We start from the raw sequence: 19950 nt of genomic DNA on the forward strand, positions 1-19950 counted from the left end.
ATTACTAGCAGTATGTGGCTGATTTTATTTATAAAATGAAGATCCAAGTTTATGGTTAGGCTTACTTAACATTTGCCCCATTACCCATTCACTAGCAAACTTCTGTTCATTTAAACAAATATTTACTAAGTACTCTGGGACCAGACAAGCCTGGGTTCAAACCCTGACTCCAACGTAGCTTGGTAACCTTGGCAAGTTACTAACCTCTCTGTGTCTCAGTTTCCTCACCTGTAAATGGGAATAATATTAGCACCTACCTCCTGGTATTGTTGGGAGGATTAAATGTGTTAATATATATAAAGCTGTTAATATAGTATTATATATTGTATTAAGTCCTAGGTACTCTAGAAAAGAATTGAAGTAGACTATACAGTCAATTTAGTGCAACCCTGTACATACACTGTACCAAGCAAAGTAAGATACAGGGGTGGGTAATCATAATCCCTTCCCTCAAGAGTTCACATGGAAGGCAAAATCTATAATAATAAAAGCGTAGTATGCTAATTAGACCAGACAACCTTCTGGACAGACGAAACCGGGGCTTCAAGGGAAGCCTGGGTCTCGGGTGCCTGCTGGTGGCCTGAGGGAAGCCTGGATCCTGGGTGCCAGAGGGAAGCCAGTGCCGGCAGCCGGGGGAAGGAAGGCCTATTCTTGCACGAATTTCATGCATTGGGCCTCTAGTATATACATAAGGCAATAAGCCATATTACCAAAGCTATCTACAAACACAGATATATAAACACAAACACACATAATTAACTGTATATATATATGTACCTGTGAGCATATATGTTATATAGAAGATGTATATGTGGATATACATATGTATCCTACCTAATAATAGACAAATATGCAAATCGACCGCACCTTCGTTAAGCCCAAGCCACGCCCACCAACCAATCAAGACGAGTATGCAAATTACCCCCCAACAAAGATGGCAGCTAATTTGCATGTCAAGACAGCGTAGAAAGAAGCCAAGAGCTGCAGAAGGGAGCAAAGCTGTGGAGAAGCAAGCAAGCGGGGGGGAGGGAGGGGGGAGGAGAAGGGAGGAGCGGAGGCGGGGCCGGGGGACAAGGGAAAAGCAGGCGGGCTGGCGGAGAAGGCGGGCCGGGGGACAAGGGAGGAGCGGAGGCGGGGCCGGGGGACAAGGGAAAAGCAGGCAGGCTGGCGGAGAAGGCGGGCCAGGGGACAAGGGAGGAGAGCAGGCAGGGCGGGATAGAGTGCAGCAGGAAACCCTATTGCAGGATTTTTCCTGCAACGGGAACACTAGTAATATATAAACACATACTTAAGTGAACATATAATCCATGTAGGATAGAATGAGGACATATTCTCACTTTTGGATGAGTTTGATTGACCACCTGTATTCTGTCAACAAATATTATCATGTCTGAGCATCAGACACTGTTAGAAATACAAACATAGATCAGCTAGTCCTTACCTTTAAAAAGCTTAATCTAGCGCAGTGCTACTAGAGCCAAAAAGAGGAAAGACCAGCTACACTTCTGTAAGAGGCCCTTAATCCCCCCAAAAATCTTCCCAGTTAAGAACCCCTGCCTTACCTTAGACCATCTAGCAGACCTTCTTCTGATTTGGAAGCACAGGGACTAGAGGAGGATTCCGGAGGATTGGGGGCACTGGCCACACCAGCTACCTCGGACGCTGCCATCATGCTCTGTACATCCAGAAACAAATGACAGGCTACAAGTTTCACATTTTAAAAATAATATTCTTCCACCCTCTGAATGTCCACACAACACAGTTTTTCCGGGAAAGAAACACAGTTGGCTCCAGGAGAAAACACTTGAGTATTTATTCTATAGCACTGGTATTAAAGCCATGGTGGGCAAACGGGCCCCAGCGAATCAATCCTCAGGAACCACCCTAGTTATGTAAATATCTAGGAGTGTGGGCAAAGCTTTTTTCACTTTTGGCAGAAATGCAGTCATTTAGAACATCAAACCAGAGCCAGGGAGAATCTTTCAAATGGCCCACACACCTACCTTGCCTAATATCATTTACAAAGGATGCAATTTTTGGCCTGATATCAACAATATCGTTTTAAATCATTTTATTGCTGTTACATTAAAAGCATTCTCCATTAATATAAGAACAGTTTTAGGGAAAAGCAATGTTGTATTGGGCAACCCAAGTATCTTTTACTGTCAGCGCGCTCCCCACGGAGGGGTAAGTCTGATAACCACTGACCGAGGACAGGACTCTTCCAAGTTACTACAGGGGTGCAAGAGGGTGGGAATCTGGGTTACCCCAGCATGACAATGAGCTGAAAACAGGGTAAGCCAAGTAATGGAAAACGGAACAGATGACGTTCTTTGATCAAAAGGTCATCTTTTATGTTGCAAGACAAACTCATGGCCCTCTATGGGGAAAAAAATATAGGGGGTGGGGGGTATGTAACATAGGGTTAGTTCAAATTAATTGATTTTAATAGTTATCACAGGTACACCCCGGAACCTACAAGAGCCCATAGGGCAAGTATGGAGACTGCTGTGTCAACACTTCAGTCACAAGCCAGAGCGCCCCGGGCCTCAGTTTCCCCCATTACACAAAGGTCCTAGGAGAAAATGGGCCCCCAAATCGCCATTACTGCTCCCTCAGGTGCAAGCCTCCTGCCGCCGGCAAACGAACCACCGGGCACGGGTCCTGCCTGCAAGTCCGCGCCGAAGAGCCGGGGTGGGGGGCGCACGGCGGGCTGCAGCGCGGGACGAAAAGTCGAATGTGCCGAGGGACGCCCCGCACCGCAACCAGGGGCGACCACCGCCGAGGCGGCCGCGGCGGGAGCGACGGGTCCTCGGGGGCGGACGCGAAGGGAGAAGGGACAATGGGTGGAAGCAGCCGGGTGGCCACCGCCGCCCTCCAACCCGCTAAGCTGGCGGCTACCGCGGGCACGGCGCCTCCGCACCTTCCCCTCGGCCCGCACCCGCGGGCAGCCCCCGCCACACTCCTAGGCCGGGACCCCCACTCGCAGCTCCCGGCGCCTCCACGCCCCCCACTCGCCTCCCGCCCCCCGCGTCGCACCCCGGCCCGCGCGCCGACCCGCACGCCCTTGGGCTCCGCGCCCCCGGGAAGGAATGGGGGGGAGGGAAGGGACGCACCTGAGCGGGCGGAGCGGGGGAGGGGGCGGCCGGGCCTCGGGGGAGGGCCGAGCGCTGGCGGCGGCGCACCTCCCACTTCCGGCGGCGCGAGAGGAGGGGGCGGGGCGCGGCCGCAGGAGGAGCGGCGCAGGGGCCCGGCCGCCCCCGACGGCGCCCCCTGGCGGCCAGAGCCGGCACTGCCGAGGGGACGCGGCCGTGCGGGAGCCCCTAAGCCACAGGCGGACTCGCAGGGACGCCGGGACGCGAGGAGGAAGAAGATGCTGTCGCGAGAAGGAAGGAGACGCGTGGAGGGGGCCGCTCTAGGAGGGACTCAGGGACTGTGGGGACCACGGCCGTCTGAGAGGAGAGGAACGATATGCTTGTGAAGGTCGCAACCGAGCTGCCCTGTCCAGAGGACATCATGGGGAAGACGACGCCTCTGGGGAGATCCCCTTGGAGATGCCCGGGGGCTGGAGACGGCGGGGCCCCGCGAGGAGGCCGCCGCGGCGCGCGCTGCTCCCGGGAGAGGCCCGAGGGTCGGCCCTCGCGCCGGCGGCTGCGGCCGCGCCCGCGCTGATTGGCTGTGGCGCCGGGCGGAAGTGACGCCGCTGTCACGGGCTCGGGCGCCCGGGAAGCCGCGAGTTTCCGCGGGGAGGCGGCGGGCCGCGCCGGTGAGTTGGAGCTCGGTCGGGACGGAGATAGGAAGTCGGTGGCCCGGAGCGGGTCGCCGGGTCCGAGGGCGAGGGCGCTGCACTGGGCGCCTTCAGTCCGGCGGGAGAGCCCGGGATCCGGGCCCGGACCCTGGAGCCCGGACCGCGCGGTCCCCGTGAGGAGAGGCGCTGTGGCGGGGCGCGGGGGTCCCGGGCGCGGAGCGTGTGCGCGGGAGTCTCTGGGGAGCGGGACCTGGACTGGCTGCCGTGTTTCTCCTCTCCCCCGGCACCGGAGAGCTGTCGGGGTGCGCCAGCAGTTGAGCGAGGCTAAGACCTGCTTTCGGGGGTCTTCACGGTTCTTTTCCGGGAAGCCTGCGGGGTAGAGGACTCCGGCCGGAGGGAAGGACGAGTGTGGTCAGCTTTCTCTTCTCCGGGAACCTGCACCTCCCCAGGCGGAAGGAGCCTGCCCAGGTGTGTCGCTATCTGGCTGACGAACAAGGTTTTGTTTCCTTAGTAGGTGTGCACACTGGCCAATCCCCGGGTGTCTTGGGACTGTGGGGCTGCTGGAAGGCAGGGAGCACTTGGAGAAGAACATGGCTGGGAGCCTCAAAGGAGCAGAGAGGAGATGTGGAATGCAGAACTTCGGAGGGAAGTGATAGATGGCCGAAGTTCCCTTCTCCCTTTCCAAAGAGACTTTGGGAAAGCACCCACTTCTCTGTAATGTTTTGAGTCAGACCCATTTGGCACCTGTGTGAGGACTCAGCTTTGCCTCAGCACCCCACCAGCGGAGGGCAGAGGCTTCCACCGGGGCCCAGCCACGCACAGATGCACCCATGCTGGGCACCCATTCACCTGTGCCAGGCCCACCGTAGCCCACCAGTTAGTTCTAATCTGGCCCTCCTGCCAAACCATGGATGGCATTCCCGGGTTTGAAGCCTGAACCTTCCCTTCCAAGCCAACCTGCTGAGCTAGTGACCAAGGGCAGCCCTTGCGTGCTGCGCGCCAGTCATTTCTTCTCTCCTGGTTGCCCCCTTGCCCTGATGCCTGTTCAGCTGTGTTTGCATTCTCAGGTTTTCCCCATTCCCCCTGCCTCCTGCCCACTCTCACTTCCCCTGGCACCCTTCAGATACGGAAATCAGGAAGTTAGCTACCACCTCGGCTTCTAGGGAGCATTGCTACCTACCTTCTTTTTTTTTTTATGCCTCCTGCAAGCCCCCTCTTGGGGATTGAGCCTGCAACTTGGGCATCTGCCCTGACCGGGAATCGAACTAGGGACCTCTTGGTGCATGGGACCACACTCAACCAACTGAACCACACCCGTCAGTTGTGGAGTTTTGGTAACGGTTCAAGCCTCTTCTAGGCCTCTGGGAAGAAAAGAAAGAAGAGAGCGTGGTACGATGTTAGGACAAGAAGTAGAGTTTCTGGTTTTGTGCTGATTTGGCCTTCCTGTCCCCGTTCTGTCCCAGTCTATGCCTTGAGGTCCCTGGAAGTGATACTTGATGACTGGCAGTTTCTTTGGTTGCAGGTCCTGGAGTTCATGGTGAGCCTCTGCTCCACTGGGTTTGGGAGGATACCTGGCTAACACGGCCTCTGCCTTCTTTTTTTCTCAGTGTCCATCCACAGGTCTGCAGTCTGTGCTCAGAGTCAGCAGAACTCACCGTGAAAGTGATGTGTTTTCTCCAGTTGCACAAAATGAGCGTGAGGTGGTTAGCCAGACCAGGAGCTCAACCTCGTGTGGAGTCCAGGTGGGAATGGGGCCCACTGCGGGGAGTTAGCCCTGAGGACGAGAAGTCAGCTGGGGAAAGATGCTTACCCTCTCCATGTAAGGGAGGAGGGTCTCTTCTAAAGAACAGTCCTGATTCTGCCAGTGGTTTGTGGGAGTGGTGGGACTTTTGAGCCCTTTTGACGGCAACACTGGACAGAGCAGCATGGTGCCGGTTAGCACTGACGTGCTGCTTGGCTGCCTGGTGAGACGGGCATTGGTCCATTGCGCCATGGAGCTGCTCGCTGGGCTTAGTACTGGCCCACACTCCACCTGGCGCTGTCCCTGTCGGTCAGAGATAAATTTGAATACAAAGAGGGAATCACAGGTTTCCTCATTGAAAGGAGCGGATTGGGGTTTCCAGTTGTACCCTGCTGGCTCCGTCCCCCTCTGAGATCCTGCAGTTCTCCGCTCTCTTATCTCCCATGTCCTTTCTCTTTGTCTGCAGCCTACTGTTCTGATGCAGAAGGGGAGGCAGAAAGTGCCACATGTGGATGCCCCCCTGGGCCTGCCCACCTGCCTCTGGCTGGAATTAGCTGGACTCTTCTTACTGGTTCCCTGGGTCATGGGCCTGGCAAGGACAGGTGGGCCTGAGGCCCAGAGCCCAGGGGGGCTGAGTTGGGCTGTGCATCTGGACAACCTGGAAGGCAAGGAGCAAGAGGTGACTGTGGAGCAAAAGGCAGATGCCTTGGCCCGGGCAGCAGGACTGGTGAATGCTGGGCGCATCGGGGAGCTCCAGGGGCACTACCTCTTTGTCCACCCAGCTGGGCACCAGTCAGACCAGCAGGTAGAGGCCATCCGGCAGCAGGCAGAGGCCGTGTTAGCCAGACATGAAGCTGTGCACTGGCACTCAGAGCAGAAACTGCTAAAGCGAGCCAAGCGCAGCGTCCACTTCAATGACCCCAAATACCCACAGCAGTGGCACCTGGTAAGTCCAGCCCTACAGTTTTCAGCTTCAGATGGGTAGATTCTGGATATCCAATTCTCTTTTTAAACTATTAATTAATTACTTTATTTATTTTATTGATTTGAGAGAGAGAAATATCAGTATGTTGTTCTGCTTATTTATGCATTCGTTGGTTGACTCTTGTATGTGCCCTGACCAGGGATCTAACCCGCCACCTTGATGTATCTGGACAACACTCTAACCGACTGAGCTACCCGACCAGGCTCTCCAGTTCTTTAGTGAACTCTTGACTGTATTGCTTTTCAGCTTGCCTGGACTTTTCAGCTTGCCTGCAGAGACATTTCTGTGGGCTTCGGTGGTGTGTTTCTTCCTTGGGCTCCATCTTCCCTGTGCTCATCTCGAGAGAGCCTGTGGGCTACAGTGGTCAGGGGCTGGGTGCTGGGGCCAGGCTGCCTGGGCTCAAGTTCCAGCTCGGCCACTTACCAGCATGTGCCTCAGTTTCCTTCTCTATAAATGGGAGATTTTATTTTATTTTGGGGAGATTTTAAAAGTACCTCTTGTGGAGGTAGTAAGGATAAATGAATTAACATGTGAGTCCCTAATACATGATAAATACTTTATAGTGTAAACTACTGCCCTGACTGGTTTGGCTCAGTGGATAGAGCGTCGGCCTGCGGACTGAAGGGTCCCGGGTTCATTTCTGGTCAAGGGCATGTACCTTGGTTGTGGGCACATCCCCAGTAAGGGGTGTGCAGGAGGCAGCTGATCAATGATTCTCTCTCATTGATGTTTCTAACTCTGTCCCTCTCCCTTCCTCTCTGTAAAAAAAAAAAAAAAAAAAAAAAAAAAAAATCAATAAAATATAGTGTAAACTACTAACATAATATAATCTATATATATAAAAGCCTAAGTGACTGTTAGGACCCAACAACCAGAATGACTGGAACAACCAGCCAGTAGCTATGACATGCACTGACCCAGACCTTGCTACTGGGGCCCATCAACCCCAAATCTGGTTCACCTGCACCCTGGACCCAGACAGGAGGGAGGAGGGAGCCCGATTCCTTACAAAATTGGCCATTGGTTAGCTTGTTGCTGGGTCCAACCTCCCATAGTCCCTCCCTACAGCAGACGGCCACCCCCCCCCCATCAGCCCTGATCACCGGCCAGGCTGAGGGACCCCACCCATGCACAAATTCATGCACTGGGCCTCTAGTGTTATCCTACATAATAAAATAGTAATATGCAAATTGACCGTACCTCCGCTCTGCCTGCGATTGGGCCGGGAGGCACAGGGGGGCGGGACTTGGGGTGGCCGGGGTAGCCAATTGGGCCGGTGGGAGGAGCGGAGGGCGGGGACTCACGATCGGCCACCACGCTGCTGAGCAGGGACCAAATGGGGCCGGCAGGACGGGTGGCGCGAGCTCATCGTCTGCGCCATGGCTGTGCTGCGGCCCGGCAGGACGTGCTGCGGGAGTAAACGGGCCTCCGGGGCCGCGCCCCCGCCCTGGCTGGCCATGCGGTGGGAGTTAAAGGGCCCCCAGCGCCACACACACACACCCCCGCCCCAGCCGGCCATGCAGCGGGAGTGAACGGGCCTGCTCAGAGCTCAGCATCCACACGGCAGGGGAGGAACCAGAAAAATGGATCTTTCCAGTTCCTGATGCTGACAGCCCTCTGGGTGCCGGGGTCCTCCACCTGCAGCCCCCAGTCGAAGCCCATCAGCCCCAGTCACAGACTGGAAGCCCCCTGCCAGCAGTCCAGACGGGACCAGTGTGGCGCCACGGTGGTGGGTGTCAGCGGGCATGCTACAGACATCAAATCACTGCCACCGAGGCCATCCCCACACACACACACTCGCAAGTAGTATGGTCCAAGGGGGTGACTCCTAAGGCAAGGCTCCCATGGCAGCTGATGCTCACCATGCCAGGTGAGGAAGCCAGACCTGAAAGCCCAAGCCCCCAAGTACCCGAGCTGCAGGGCGTCGTGGGCCAGGGCCCTGAGGAGGCCCCAGGACAAGCATCTTCCCAGAGGCTGTGCAGAAGGAGGGGAGGAGGGACAGGGCTGAGGGACACCCCCCGACACTCCACCCCCCCTTGCAGGCCAAGACAGGGCTGAGGGACACCACCCCCACTCCACACCCCCTTGCAGGCCAAGACAGGGCTGAGGGACACCACCCCCCCTGCACCCCCGTGCACGAATTTCGTGCACTGGGCCTCTAGTCATAATATATATTATGGAGCATAATAATTGTATTAGCCAACCTTAAGCCTAACCACCATTTCATCTATTTTTTTAAATCTTTATTGTTGAAAGTATTACATATTTCCCCCATTGACCCCTTCTAGCCCGCCCCTCCCCCCACCCTACCATTTCATCTTTGTCGCTCATGAATGCTGCCACCCTTTCCTGTTGACCTAGGTTGTGGCAAAGCTCTCACTTGTCCCTCCTTGACTCCGCCCCCACCGGGACCTATTGGTACACAAACTCTGTCTGGCTCTTTGATGGCAGCCAAGAGGAGAGCGGGGCCGCTAGCTTTACTGTGCATCGCTGTGAGCTGTGCTATCTGTCCCTGGATTCCCAAGGCCCTGACACAGTTCCTGACCCTGTCTGTCCTGCAGAATAACCGGCGGAGCCCCGGCAGGGACATCAACGTGACAGGTGTGTGGGAACGCAACGTGACGGGGCGAGGGGTGACTGTGGTGGTCGTGGATGACGGAGTGGAACACACCATCCAGGATATTGCACCCAACTATGTGAGTGGCCCTGGGGTGACCCCTCCCACCCCCATGTCTCACCTTCATATTGCCTCAAGCTCGTCCCCTTTCTTAGAGGTCTGAGAGCCAAACAGAAGGGCCTGGTGGATGGTGTTCATCCTCTTCCCCAGCCAGCATTCCAGACTGGCAGTTAAGACGTGGAGTGGCTCTATCTCAGTAAGGGAGAGGGTCCCAGGTGATACTAACTGGGCCCTGTCGCAGCTCCCTGCCCTGGGGAGAAAGAGCCCTAGGCAGCTGCCCTCTCCACACTGTTCTGAGCACCTTCCTCTAACGCCTGGCCTTTAGGTAGCCTACGTTGTTTTTATCCCAGGTTTCCATGTGGTGGAGCAGTTCTCTGGACACATTTCTATAGTGGACGCGAGAGAAGTTTCCTAAGAACGGTGGCACTTCTCAGTTTTGCCCTGGGGTCCTGCCTCATATCTTGTAGCCCATGTGGTTTTCAGAGAGAGATGGGCTTGCTGCCCTGGCTTGGAGCCCAAACTCCCTCTCTCCCTGAGCTCTAAGATCTGACCTCTTAGAACCAGTGAGTGACCACATGTTGCCCCGCACAATGTTTCAGAGCCCTGAAGGCAGCTATGACCTCAACTCTAATGACCCTGACCCCATGCCCCACCCGGATGTGGAGAATGGCAACCATCATGGCACTCGGTGTGCGGGAGAGATTGCTGCGGTGCCTAACAACAGCTTCTGCGCAGTGGGAGTGGCGTATGGGAGTCGCATAGCAGGTACCTTCCAGTTTAGCCTCAGTCGGTCTCCCCTGTGATAGCAGTCTTCCTTCCCTACCCCAGCCCCTGGCTGTGTGCTGCCTTGGTCCGACACAACACACACAGCATAGAACAAAGGGTAAGCTCATAATAAAGGTCTATAGGACGAATCGGTTCACTGGTATTTTTTTCAATGCAGTGGTGTTTTAGGCATGCATTTAGCAGCAAGCCCCGCCATATAAAACAGCTGAAAGTGGGAATGCTCTTGATGCGGATGGAGGCCAGTCCCACCTGCTCAGTTGCCTCTTCCCTTTTTCTGATCTTGGTTGTACCCCAACTCATTACAATGATACTTCCTTTACTTATGTGTGCTATACTTGTATTTGCAATTTACCAAACACCTCATCTGCCCTTCCTCCTTGACCCCACACGTCTGTGGAGGCTCCTCTCCCAGCTCTCCAGCTCCCCAGCTCCCAGTTTTTTTGATGGTCGCTATCTGCTCTCCATCCTTTCAAGAGGTCTGAGAAGCCCTGGCCTCCACTTGGGGGTTGTTCTGTGGCTCCTTCGCCTCTCAGGCTTTGTCCATCAAGCCCATGGTGAAGGGAATGAATGGGAAGCCCTCCCCATGATTCCTCTTAAATGCTTAGAACGCACCAAATGCTTAGACTGACTAAATTGGGTGTATTCCTCCTACACTCCAGCAGAGGGCAGCAGCCCTCTGTAAATGAGGCTACACGGGAGCCAGAAGCCTTCAGAGTCCAAATCCCTTCTGAAAGCCCTTAGGTCCCTACATCGTCACAGGACGTGGCCACCCATTCTGGAGGGTAAAATTAGGCATACATGGGAGTAGTTGATGGTAACGAGTACCTTTTATTGAGCGCCTTCTATGTGTCAAGCAGCATACCTGTGTTTTACATGATTAAGGATGCAAATAGGGAAACTTGGCTACCTACATTCTTCCCTATGCCTTTCCTACCAGATCCCATGATCCTTAAAGTCTAAGATTTAGCATTATATTTTAAAAAGTATTTCAGGATAGGTACATACACATGGTATAAAGAACACAAGCGCACTTAGGGGGAAAAGTAAATCTCCACATATGGCTCCCCACCCTCCAGGTCCCCATCTCGGGACGAGCATTCTTGAGGCGCTAATGTGGCCTTTGCTGCCTAGGTATCCGGTTACTAGATGGACCCCTGACAGACAGCATGGAGGCTGTGGCGTTCAACAAGCACTATCAGATCAATGACATCTACAGTTGCAGGTGAGACAGACCCAGGCACAGGTGAGAGGGCCAGCGGCTTGGACACCTGAGACTAAGTCTCCAACAGAAGAACAGCAAAATGAGCTGACTCCGGCAGGTTCCAGCAGGCTCTGCTCCTTGGGTTCAGCCTATCAGCCCATTGCCCTCCTTTCTCCAGATCCCCAGCCACTGGGTTCTTAGTCTTAAGCTTCATGTCACCCCAGTCATCAGGTTGCCACATGAGGAGTGCACCAGCTTTTTAATAGGCTCATCGGCCTCTGGGAGCAAGTGGGCTTTCCTCTCCCCCAGCCAAGCTGAGTGCCCAGCACCAGTCCCCTTGCCCTGCACACAAACACATCTGCAGCTTCAGGTTGTGGTTGTGTTGGGGTCGGGTGAGATTAAGGAGAAACAGATTGGGCTGCCCCCATGGCACTGATGGCACCTGTTCTCCCTAGCCAGTACCTCCATTAAATCCATGACATCCGCAGTGTCATTTCCTCTTGGAGAAGGAATGGAGAGTCCTTGTGGGTGCTCCTCCGTCAGGCCTAGTCATAGATCCCAAATCCGGAGAGGTGCCCCCTGTCCCTGTCCACCATGATGTCCTGTCTCCTGCTTCCTGGACCTGAGGAAGGGATTTTAGGAGCAGGTTAAAGTAGTGCTAAAAGGAAAAGAACCTCAGCACACACTTCTCTCTTCCACTTTGGAGTGGGGGCTCAACCTTCGACCCTTCTGACCTTTCATCATGGGAGGCATGACCTGGAGCCTTGAGAGGAGAGCGGGAGCCCAGGCAGGCGTGGCCGGCCGAGCCTGGGGACCTGGGAGGGCGCCACAGCCTGGCTCCGGCCCTCCCTCGGTGTTTCTCCACAGCTGGGGCCCAGATGATGATGGGAAGACAGTGGATGGCCCTCATCAGCTTGGAAAGGTACCTGACCTGCAGGAAGCCTGGCGGAGAACCGGGGCACACCCTCCGTTCAGTTGTAGAGGGGCACTGCAGGTCGCTCCCTCACCCCACCCCGTCTTCAGGGCCAGGCCTGTGCCATCTGACCCGGCCGCCTCCTTTCGGAAGAGCAGTCCCAACTGGGGACAGGAGGGTGGAGGGGGGGCACAGGTTCTGAGAGAAATGGAACAGGCTCCCAGATGGCTCCCTATTTCTGGCCTCCCCGCTCTGATGAGCGGAGTGCATCCATCAGCAGCTGCTTAACTACCAGCTTCCTCCCCTCCTTGTGTCCACCTTAGCCCTCTTCACCCGGCCCCGGCCGCTGGGCTGTGCTCCTTTCTAGAAGGGGAGGACAGGGCAGTTTGTAAGGAAGGCGGAAGTCTGAGTTTCCCAGCTGATTCCCGGGCGTTCTTGCTCCTCAGGCCGCCTTGCAACATGGGGTGATCGCTGGCCGCCAGGGCTTCGGGAGCATCTTTGTCGTGGCGAGTGGCAATGGGGGCCAGCACAACGACAACTGCAACTATGACGGCTACGCCAACTCCATCTACACGGTCACCATAGGTAGTCCCCCTGTGCTTCCGTGTGCATGTGCGTGTGGTGAGGGACTGTATCCTGGTGTGTGTGTCACTCTGTGGTGAGGGACTGTATCCTGGTGTGTGTGTCACTCTGTGGTGAGGGACTGTATCCTGGTGTGTGTGTCACTCTGTGGTGAGGGACTGTATCCTGGTGTATGTCACTCTGTGGTGAGGGACTGTATCCTGGTGAGTGTGTCACTCTGTGGTGAGGGGACTGTATCCTGGTGTGTGTGTCACTCTGTGGTGAGGGGACTGTATCCTGGTGTGTGTGTCACTCTGTGATGAGGGACTGTATCCTGGTGTGTGTGTCACTCTGTGGTGAGGGACTGTATCCCGGTGAGTGTGTCACTCTGTGGTGAGGGGACTGTATCCTGGTGTGTGTGTCACTCTGTGGTGAGGGGACTGTATCCAGGTGTGTGTGTCACTCTGTGGTGAGGGGACTGTATCCTGGTGTGTGTGTCACTCTGTGGTGAGGGACTGTATCCTGGTGTATGTCACTCTGTGGTGAGGGACTGTATCCTGGTGAGTGTGTCACTCTGTGGTGAGGGGACTGTATCCTGGTGAGTGTGTCACTCTGTGGTGAGGGGACTGTATCCTGGTGTGTGTGTCACTCTGTGATGAGGGACTGTATCCTGGTGTGTGTGTCACTCTGTGGTGAGGGACTGTATCCTGGTGTGTGTGTCACTCTGTGGTGAGGGGACTGTATCCTGGTGTGTGTGTCACTCTGTGGTGAGGGGACTGTATCCTGGTGTGTGTGTCACTCTGTGGTGAGGGGACTGTATCCCGGTGTGTGTGTCACTCTGTGGTGAGGGACTGTATCCTGGTGTGTGTGTCACTCTGTGGTGAGGGGACTGTATCCTGGTGAGTGTGTCACTCTGTGGTGAGGGGACTGTATCCTGGTGTGTGTGTCACTGTGTGGTGAGGGGCTGTATCCTGGTGAGTGTGTCACTCTGTGGTGAGGGACTGTATCCTGGTGAGTGTGTCACTCTGTGGTGAGGGACTGTATCCTGGTGTGTGTGTCACTCTGTGGTGAGGGGCTGTATCCTGGTGTGTGTGTCACTGTGTGGTGAGGGACTGTATCCTGGTGAGTGTGTCACTCTGTGGTGAGGGACTGTATCCTGGTGAGTGTGTCACTCTGTGGTGAGGGGCTGTATCCTGGTGTGTGTCACTCTGTGGTGAGGGACTGTATCCTGGTGTGTGTGTCACTCTGTGGTGAGGGGCTGTATCCTGGTGTGTGTCACTCTGTGATGAGGGACTGTATCCAGGTGTGTGTGTCACTCTGTGGTGAGGGACTGTATCCTGGTGTGTGTGTCACTCTGTGGTGAGGGGCTGTATCCTGGTGTGTGTCACTCTGTGATGAGGGACTGTATCCAGGTGTGTGTGTCACTCTGTGGTGAGGGACTGTATCCCGGTGTGTGTGTCACTCTGTGGTGAGGGACTGTATCCTGGTGAGTGTGTCACTCTGTGGTGAGGGACTGTATCCTGGTGAGTGTGTCACTCTGTGGTGAGGGGACTGTATCCTGGTGAGTGTGTCACTCTGTGGTCAGGGACTGTATCCTGGTGAGTGTGTCACTCTGTGGTGAGGGGACTGTATCCTGTTGTGTGTGTCACTCTGTGGTGAGGGGACTGTATCCTGGTGAGTGTGTCACTCTGTGGTGAGGGGACTGTATCCTGGTGTGTGTGTCACTCTGTGGTGAGGGACTGTATCCTGGTGTGTGTGTCACTCTGTGGTGAGGGGACTGTATCCTGGTGTGTGTGTCACTCTGTGGTGAGGGGACTTGGTGCACGCGCACGTATGTGTGTGTGTGAGTGTGCAACTTACCGGTAAGGAGACTGTATCTTGGGGACCCCCTTTCTCTGTGTGTCTGAGTGTGAGCAGGACCTTCCCTGAGGGTCAGAGTGTGAGGGTCTCAACCTGCTCTCGCGGCTTCTTTGGAGTCGCCGTGCCTGACACGGCTTTGCGCCCAGCCTGTGGAGGTAACCTGCCGCCTGCACCCAGCACGGCTGGTTAGGCTTCTGCTCTGCCGTCTTCCCATGGCCCACCTGCCTCCTGCCCCCATCCTGGGCTCCCACCACAGCATTTCCAGTGGTGCTTCTGTTCTTACCCAGCTTACGCCCTGACTTCAGACTTGTCGAGATCAGACTGTCCTTTTCCACGTGGCCCTCACCCCTCACGTGTGTGTGACTCACCGCCGACACTGAAGGCTAAGGGGAATGAGTGTGTGAGTGCATGAGGGTGCGGAGGTGGGATGGCCCGGTGGTGCCCTGGGGCGAGCCCACTGGGAGAACGGTATTGAGGGCACAGAACACCCTCTGCCACTTGACGGGGCCTGTTCAAGTGAAGAGTGTGGCACTCGAGGCCCTTGGGCCACTGAATCATTTTTCAAACTCAGGACCACCTCCAGCTGGTAACTCAAAGGTAACTCTGCTGTTACCAGCTTTCGTCTCCGCTCCCATCCCTGCCCTGCCCCCAGGTGCTGTAGATGAGGACGGACGGATGCCGTTCTACGCAGAGGAGTGTGCGTCCATGCTGGCGGTCACCTTCAGCGGTGGGGACAAGATGCTCAGGAGCATTGTAAGTGCCCTGCCTGCACTCCTGGCCCCTGGCCCATCACCCTGCGCCCCATCCTGTGCTCAGCCGCATCTTCCCTCGCAGCCCTGCGACTGGGCGGCCACTGCTGGAGGGCAGAGCTGAGGCTTGGAATAATCTGGGAAATGGTTTTTATCTCTAAAATTTTAACTTACAGGTTAATTTTATGTCCTGTTAGAGGACTGCTAAGTGTCACATTGATGACAGAACTTCTCTGAAGTGCCTTTCTTTGGTAGAATTTGGGCTTGGCTACTTTTTGTGGGCTTCAAACATCGTCCCGTTGTTTTCCAGCCCTTGTGTAAACGCTGTGCGCTCGGGTGTGGACTCGCTCCTGGGCACCTTTGCCCTCAGGAGCCAGCAGTGGCGGTGACTCTGGGACGGGCAGGGTAAGGGGTCGGACCGTCTGTCGGCCCGAGAGAGCTCTTCCCTGGGACCACGGCAAACGCGAGCGTGGAGCGAGCGAGGGAGTGGAGCCTTGAGCTCTGGGAGCCTTCACAGGGCTCAGGCCCAGCGCCTGTGCCTGGCCGGCCCAGCTTCATCCCAGGCCTTCACGCCAGGTCTCTGGCCGTCCTCCAGAGCTCCCTGGGCCTTGCTGCCCAGGAGGGAATAGAGGGAATAAAGGGGAAGGGCCTGCCTGGCCGAGCTGGGCTGCAGCCAGGGTATCAGATTTCCCTGGCCCGGTGGGAGGTCTCCTGCTGCGCCAGATTCCCTTTCCAAAACTGAAGTTTTGTTTTGCCAGTAAATGATTCTGGTTAACACAGTGTTCCAAGGCTCTGGGTCAGTTGACCCCCCCCCCCCCTTCGTGCCCTGGGGAGAAGAGAAGAGAGAAGAAAGGCTTTGCTCAGCAGGCGGGGGTCTGGGTGCACGGCATCCCCCCACCAGGCCAGACTGGGCTCGGAACAAGAGCAGGAACATACTGTGCTCTTGGTGCCCTGGCAGAACTCTCCAGAACCGCTCATCCCGCTCCCCCTTCGTCCCCCCTAACCCCCCCAGGAGCCAGTAGAGCTCCCAGGCATCATCGTCAGTCTCTTCTGTTCTAAGGGGTGTGACTTGGGTCTTCCTAACTCAGCTCCACATCTTACCCCGCCTCCACCTTCCATCAGAACTGTAACTTGTCCAGAAGTGAAGAGAGAGTGAGTTTCCATCTTTGGGATGTCTTTGCCTTGGAAGGCTCCCGTTGCCAGTTTCTGGTCAGTGAGCAGCTTGGCGAAGCTGTCTTCCTTGAGGGCAGGGTGTGGAGGCACACGCCACCACCACACGGCTGCCCGGGGCACTTCCCTGGACTTCCCTCTGGCTGCCTGGGGCCCTGCCACCACGGCAAGTTCCCAGACCTCAGCCACACACTAGACTGTGAGGCTGTTTCCTTAACAGGAAACAATCCGTCTGCTCCCTGGCACAGAGCAGGCCTCCCACTCATTGAGGACAACTTGGGAGTTTCTCCCTTTCCTTCTGGGAGTGCGCGGTGTCTGGGTGAAAATTACACCTCCTGGCAGCTGCTCTAATGGCTGGGAGGGAAGCAGTGAGTACAGCGGAGAAAGGGCAGCTCTTGGCAGAAGCTAGGACCCCGGTCTCTGGCCCAGAAGAGAAGGTTGGAAGAAGAAAATTCTCTGGTCTTGTGCTAAACCCATTGTGCCGCATCTCGGAGATTCTCAGGGTCTCCTCGGTTCACCCCGGTGTGGTTCCAGGGTCCATTATAGCAGAGAAAGAGCTTGAGGCCAGACAGATGCCATCTCTCCCCCCACAGGCAACTCTCCCCTCCCCACGCCCTCTCCCACCTCCCGCTCGCACCAGAGGGAGAGAAGGGGGACTCCTAAAAGCCGTCCTGAGGCACCAGGCCCAGAGCAGTGAGGCAGCTTGTCCTGTCAGTTTCCACCAGCCAGGCAGGCAGTGTAGACACGGGCCCATCCCAAGCCTGTGGGTGGGCAGGGACGACTTCTCTCCCTGGGAACACACGCGCTTTGTTTGCACTGATGTCACTGCAGCTCCTTATCGCCAAGCCGCCAAGTTGGATTTCCTTGAATGGTGCCGTCACTGTTGTCCCAGCTCCAGCCGGGCCCGGGAGCTCCTGCCCACTTCCTCTGTCTGGCATGGCTGTGGGGTCTGGAGGCTTGGGAGTGGGGGCTGGGCTGGGGAATTTGGGGTTGGATCATTGGAGCAGCTGGCGTCAGCACACTGTCCCCAGCACATAGGCCTCACATGCCTCCCCCTCCTTCCCTTACAACCAGCCCCCCTAAGTACCTCTTCAATTGCATTTGCCCTTCTCGGCTCTCCTGAGATTCCTTGTGAGGCCCAGAGCTGAGGATCTCCTTCATCTTGACCTGCTAGCAGCCTCCCGCTGGTCAAAGACTCAGCTCTCCCAAAGGATGGGCCAGTCTGTACCCTGCCCTCCACAGTGCCGTGAGCGCAGTCTAACCCAGTGCCCTCCTGTCCCACTGCCCAGGTGACCACTGACTGGGACCTTCAGAAGGGCACAGGCTGCACCGAGGGCCACACAGGCACCTCAGCCGCAGCCCCCCTGGCAGCCGGCATGATAGCCCTCATGCTGCAGGTGCGGCCCTGCCTTACCTGGCGTGATGTCCAGCACATCATTGTCTTCACAGCCACCCAGGTGAGATGCCACCAGGCAAACACGTGAACTGGCCCAGCCGACCCCCGAGTTCTGGCTCGAGGACTTCCAGGTTCCAGGTGTTAGGTGCCAAATGCCTTTCGGAGTCGCATGGGTATAGAACGGGTGGGGAGTCCGTCACCAGAGACCTCAACTCATTGTACCTATTTCTGATGCTGCCATTTTACCGGGCTTCCTCGCTGGAGCCTGACTCCTGGCTCCCTCTCTGGAAGCAGGCCTTTGGGGTGGTGACACCATGGGGCAGCTTTCCTTGGGGAACCCATAACCAGTGGCTTTAGTGGGAGAGTCTGGATTGGAGCCGCAGCTGGGTGAACAGGGAGCCCGGAGATGGGTTGTTGAGATCACTTTGGAAATCCAGGAGACTAATCGGGACCTCTGTCCTCAGTACGAGGATCGCCGTGCAGACTGGATCACCAATGAGGCAGGCTTCAGCCATAGCCACCAGCACGGATTCGGCCTGCTCAAGGCTTGGAGACTCGTTAACGCAGCCAAGGTGAACAGGTGTCGGCCGGGCAGGGGGCCACATGGAATGACCAAGGGAGGGCTGACTGCCTAACCAGGCGTGGGGAACCTTTTTTCTGCCAAGGGCCATGTGGGTATTTATAACATCATTCATGGGCCATACAAAATTATCAACTTAAAATTAGCCTGCTGCCCTAGCCGCTTTGGCTCAGTGGATAGAGCGTTGGCCTGTGGACTGAAGGGTCCCAGGTTCCATTCCAGTCAAGAGCACATGCCCGGGTTGTGGGCTTGATACCCGGTGGGAGGCGTGCAGGAGACAGCTGATCAATGATTCTCATCATTAATGTTTCTATCTCTCTCTCTCCCTTCCTCTCTGAAATAAAAAGTATATATATTTAAAAAAATTAGCCTACTATATTTGATCAAATGTTTAATTACCTCACCCCTAATGCCTTGGCAGGGCCCAACCAAATGATATCATGGGCCTTATACGGCCCGCAGGCCGGATGTTTGCCACCCTGGATACCATTGTCTGGCACTTTGTAAGTGCTAAATAAATGTCCATTCATTTACATACCCTCATCCCAGCTGACACCCATTTTACAAATGAGGAAACAGGCTCAGCATGTCCATTGAAGTTTCCAGAGCATTTGTAGGGAGTGCTGGGACCTGGTACCCCTTGGGACACAGTGCTCTGGTTCTCATCTTCCACCTGGACACCCCTCTCCTCTGGTTTTGGATTCGGTGCCATAGGGAGCACTCCCTGGTGTTGCAGGAGCCTTAGGAATGGAAGAAGGTGATGAGGACAGGAAAAAGAGAGAGCCGGGCCCTGAAGATCAGTGGATGAGAGAGAAAAGGAGTCCAGTCTTGTTTGTTCATCCACCATCTCCCCTTTTCCTTTCACAGATCTGGACATCTGTCCCTTACTTAGCTTCCTACGTCAGCCCTGTGTTAAAAGAGAACAAGGCTATCCCACTGTCCCCCGACTCCCTGGAGGTGCTGTGGAATGGTAAGTAGTCCACAGAAAGGGGGTTTATCTTGGGGCGGGGTGACGGGGGAACTCGCCCTCCCTGGGCTCTACCCCTTCCTTTAGGAGCTGAGCTTCAGCCAAACCTGTGGCGTGTCCATGGCCATTTTAGGGCATGTTGCTGCTTCTGAGTGGCTGCCCGTGGCCCAGCAAGGCCTTCCTCCCAGTCGCTGGGAGAGGAAGGAGCTGCTGAGCCGCTGATGAGAAAGGCTGTGGGGAGCGGGGTTGGGCCTGCAGATGAGGCACGAGTTGAAAGATGTTCCTTTGCATTCCAAGCTGAGAACTTGCCAGACAGTTCTCGTCATCCCAGTGGCCTTTGGATGAAGTGAAGGAGTTGAGATTTCTTTGATTCTCAACCTTGGCTAATACAGAGAGAGTCGCAGGGGCCTGCTGGGGGTGACAGAGGAGAACGGGGTCTTCCCTGGCTGTGGTTGCCCTCTGACCCGCCTCCGTCTCACCATCCCCAGGGCTGTCAGTCAGTGGTTGGTGTTGAGCACATAGAGTGGGCGCCTCCCAGGAGAGTGTCTGCACTTTCCCAGAGTTCCCACGTGACGTCCCCAGCTCCAGCTCCTCGGGGACTTCCTGTCCCTTGAGG

At 55.8% G+C, this 19950-nt stretch overlaps 2 protein-coding genes across 5 annotated transcripts in view; one reads left to right on the top strand and one right to left on the bottom strand.

Moving 5' to 3' along the window:
- Nucleotides 1-3219, bottom strand: part of RNF214 (ring finger protein 214) — a 38554-nt gene extending 35335 nt beyond the window's left edge. The window contains exons 1-2 of one of the 3 annotated variants that reach the window (XM_008150123.3): nt 3117-3219; nt 1563-1675 (exon numbers count right to left, since the gene is read on the bottom strand). In XM_008150123.3, coding sequence (XP_008148345.1) covers nt 1563-1672 — 110 coding nt within the window. In that variant the 5' untranslated portion in view covers nt 1673-1675; nt 3117-3219. The remainder of the gene's footprint in view (nt 1-1562; nt 1676-3116) is intronic. The other 2 variants (XM_028158492.2, XM_054724830.1) reach the window with 2 other exon arrangements.
- A 424-nt stretch (nt 3220-3643) lies between these two features.
- PCSK7 (proprotein convertase subtilisin/kexin type 7) overlaps nt 3644-19950 on the top strand; it is a 33464-nt gene continuing 17157 nt past the window's right edge. The window contains exons 1-12 of one of the 2 annotated variants that reach the window (XM_008150125.3): nt 3644-3766; nt 5356-5490; nt 5956-6435; nt 9036-9170; nt 9751-9916; nt 11069-11159; nt 12006-12060; nt 12498-12636; nt 15125-15225; nt 17681-17848; nt 18252-18359; nt 19235-19337. In XM_008150125.3, the coding sequence (XP_008148347.2) occupies nt 5968-6435; nt 9036-9170; nt 9751-9916; nt 11069-11159; nt 12006-12060; nt 12498-12636; nt 15125-15225; nt 17681-17848; nt 18252-18359; nt 19235-19337 (1534 nt within the window). In that variant the 5' untranslated portion in view covers nt 3644-3766; nt 5356-5490; nt 5956-5967. Of the gene's footprint in view, nt 3767-4074; nt 4217-5355; nt 5491-5955; nt 6436-9035; nt 9171-9750; nt 9917-11068; nt 11160-12005; nt 12061-12497; nt 12637-15124; nt 15226-17680; nt 17849-18251; nt 18360-19234; nt 19338-19950 lie in introns of those variants that run through there. The other variant, XM_054725869.1, reaches the window with a different exon arrangement.

The sequence above is a fragment of the Eptesicus fuscus genome, chromosome 13 (genome assembly GCF_027574615.1).
Source record: "Eptesicus fuscus isolate TK198812 chromosome 13, DD_ASM_mEF_20220401, whole genome shotgun sequence".
Lineage (NCBI taxonomy): Eukaryota > Metazoa > Chordata > Mammalia > Chiroptera > Vespertilionidae > Eptesicus > Eptesicus fuscus.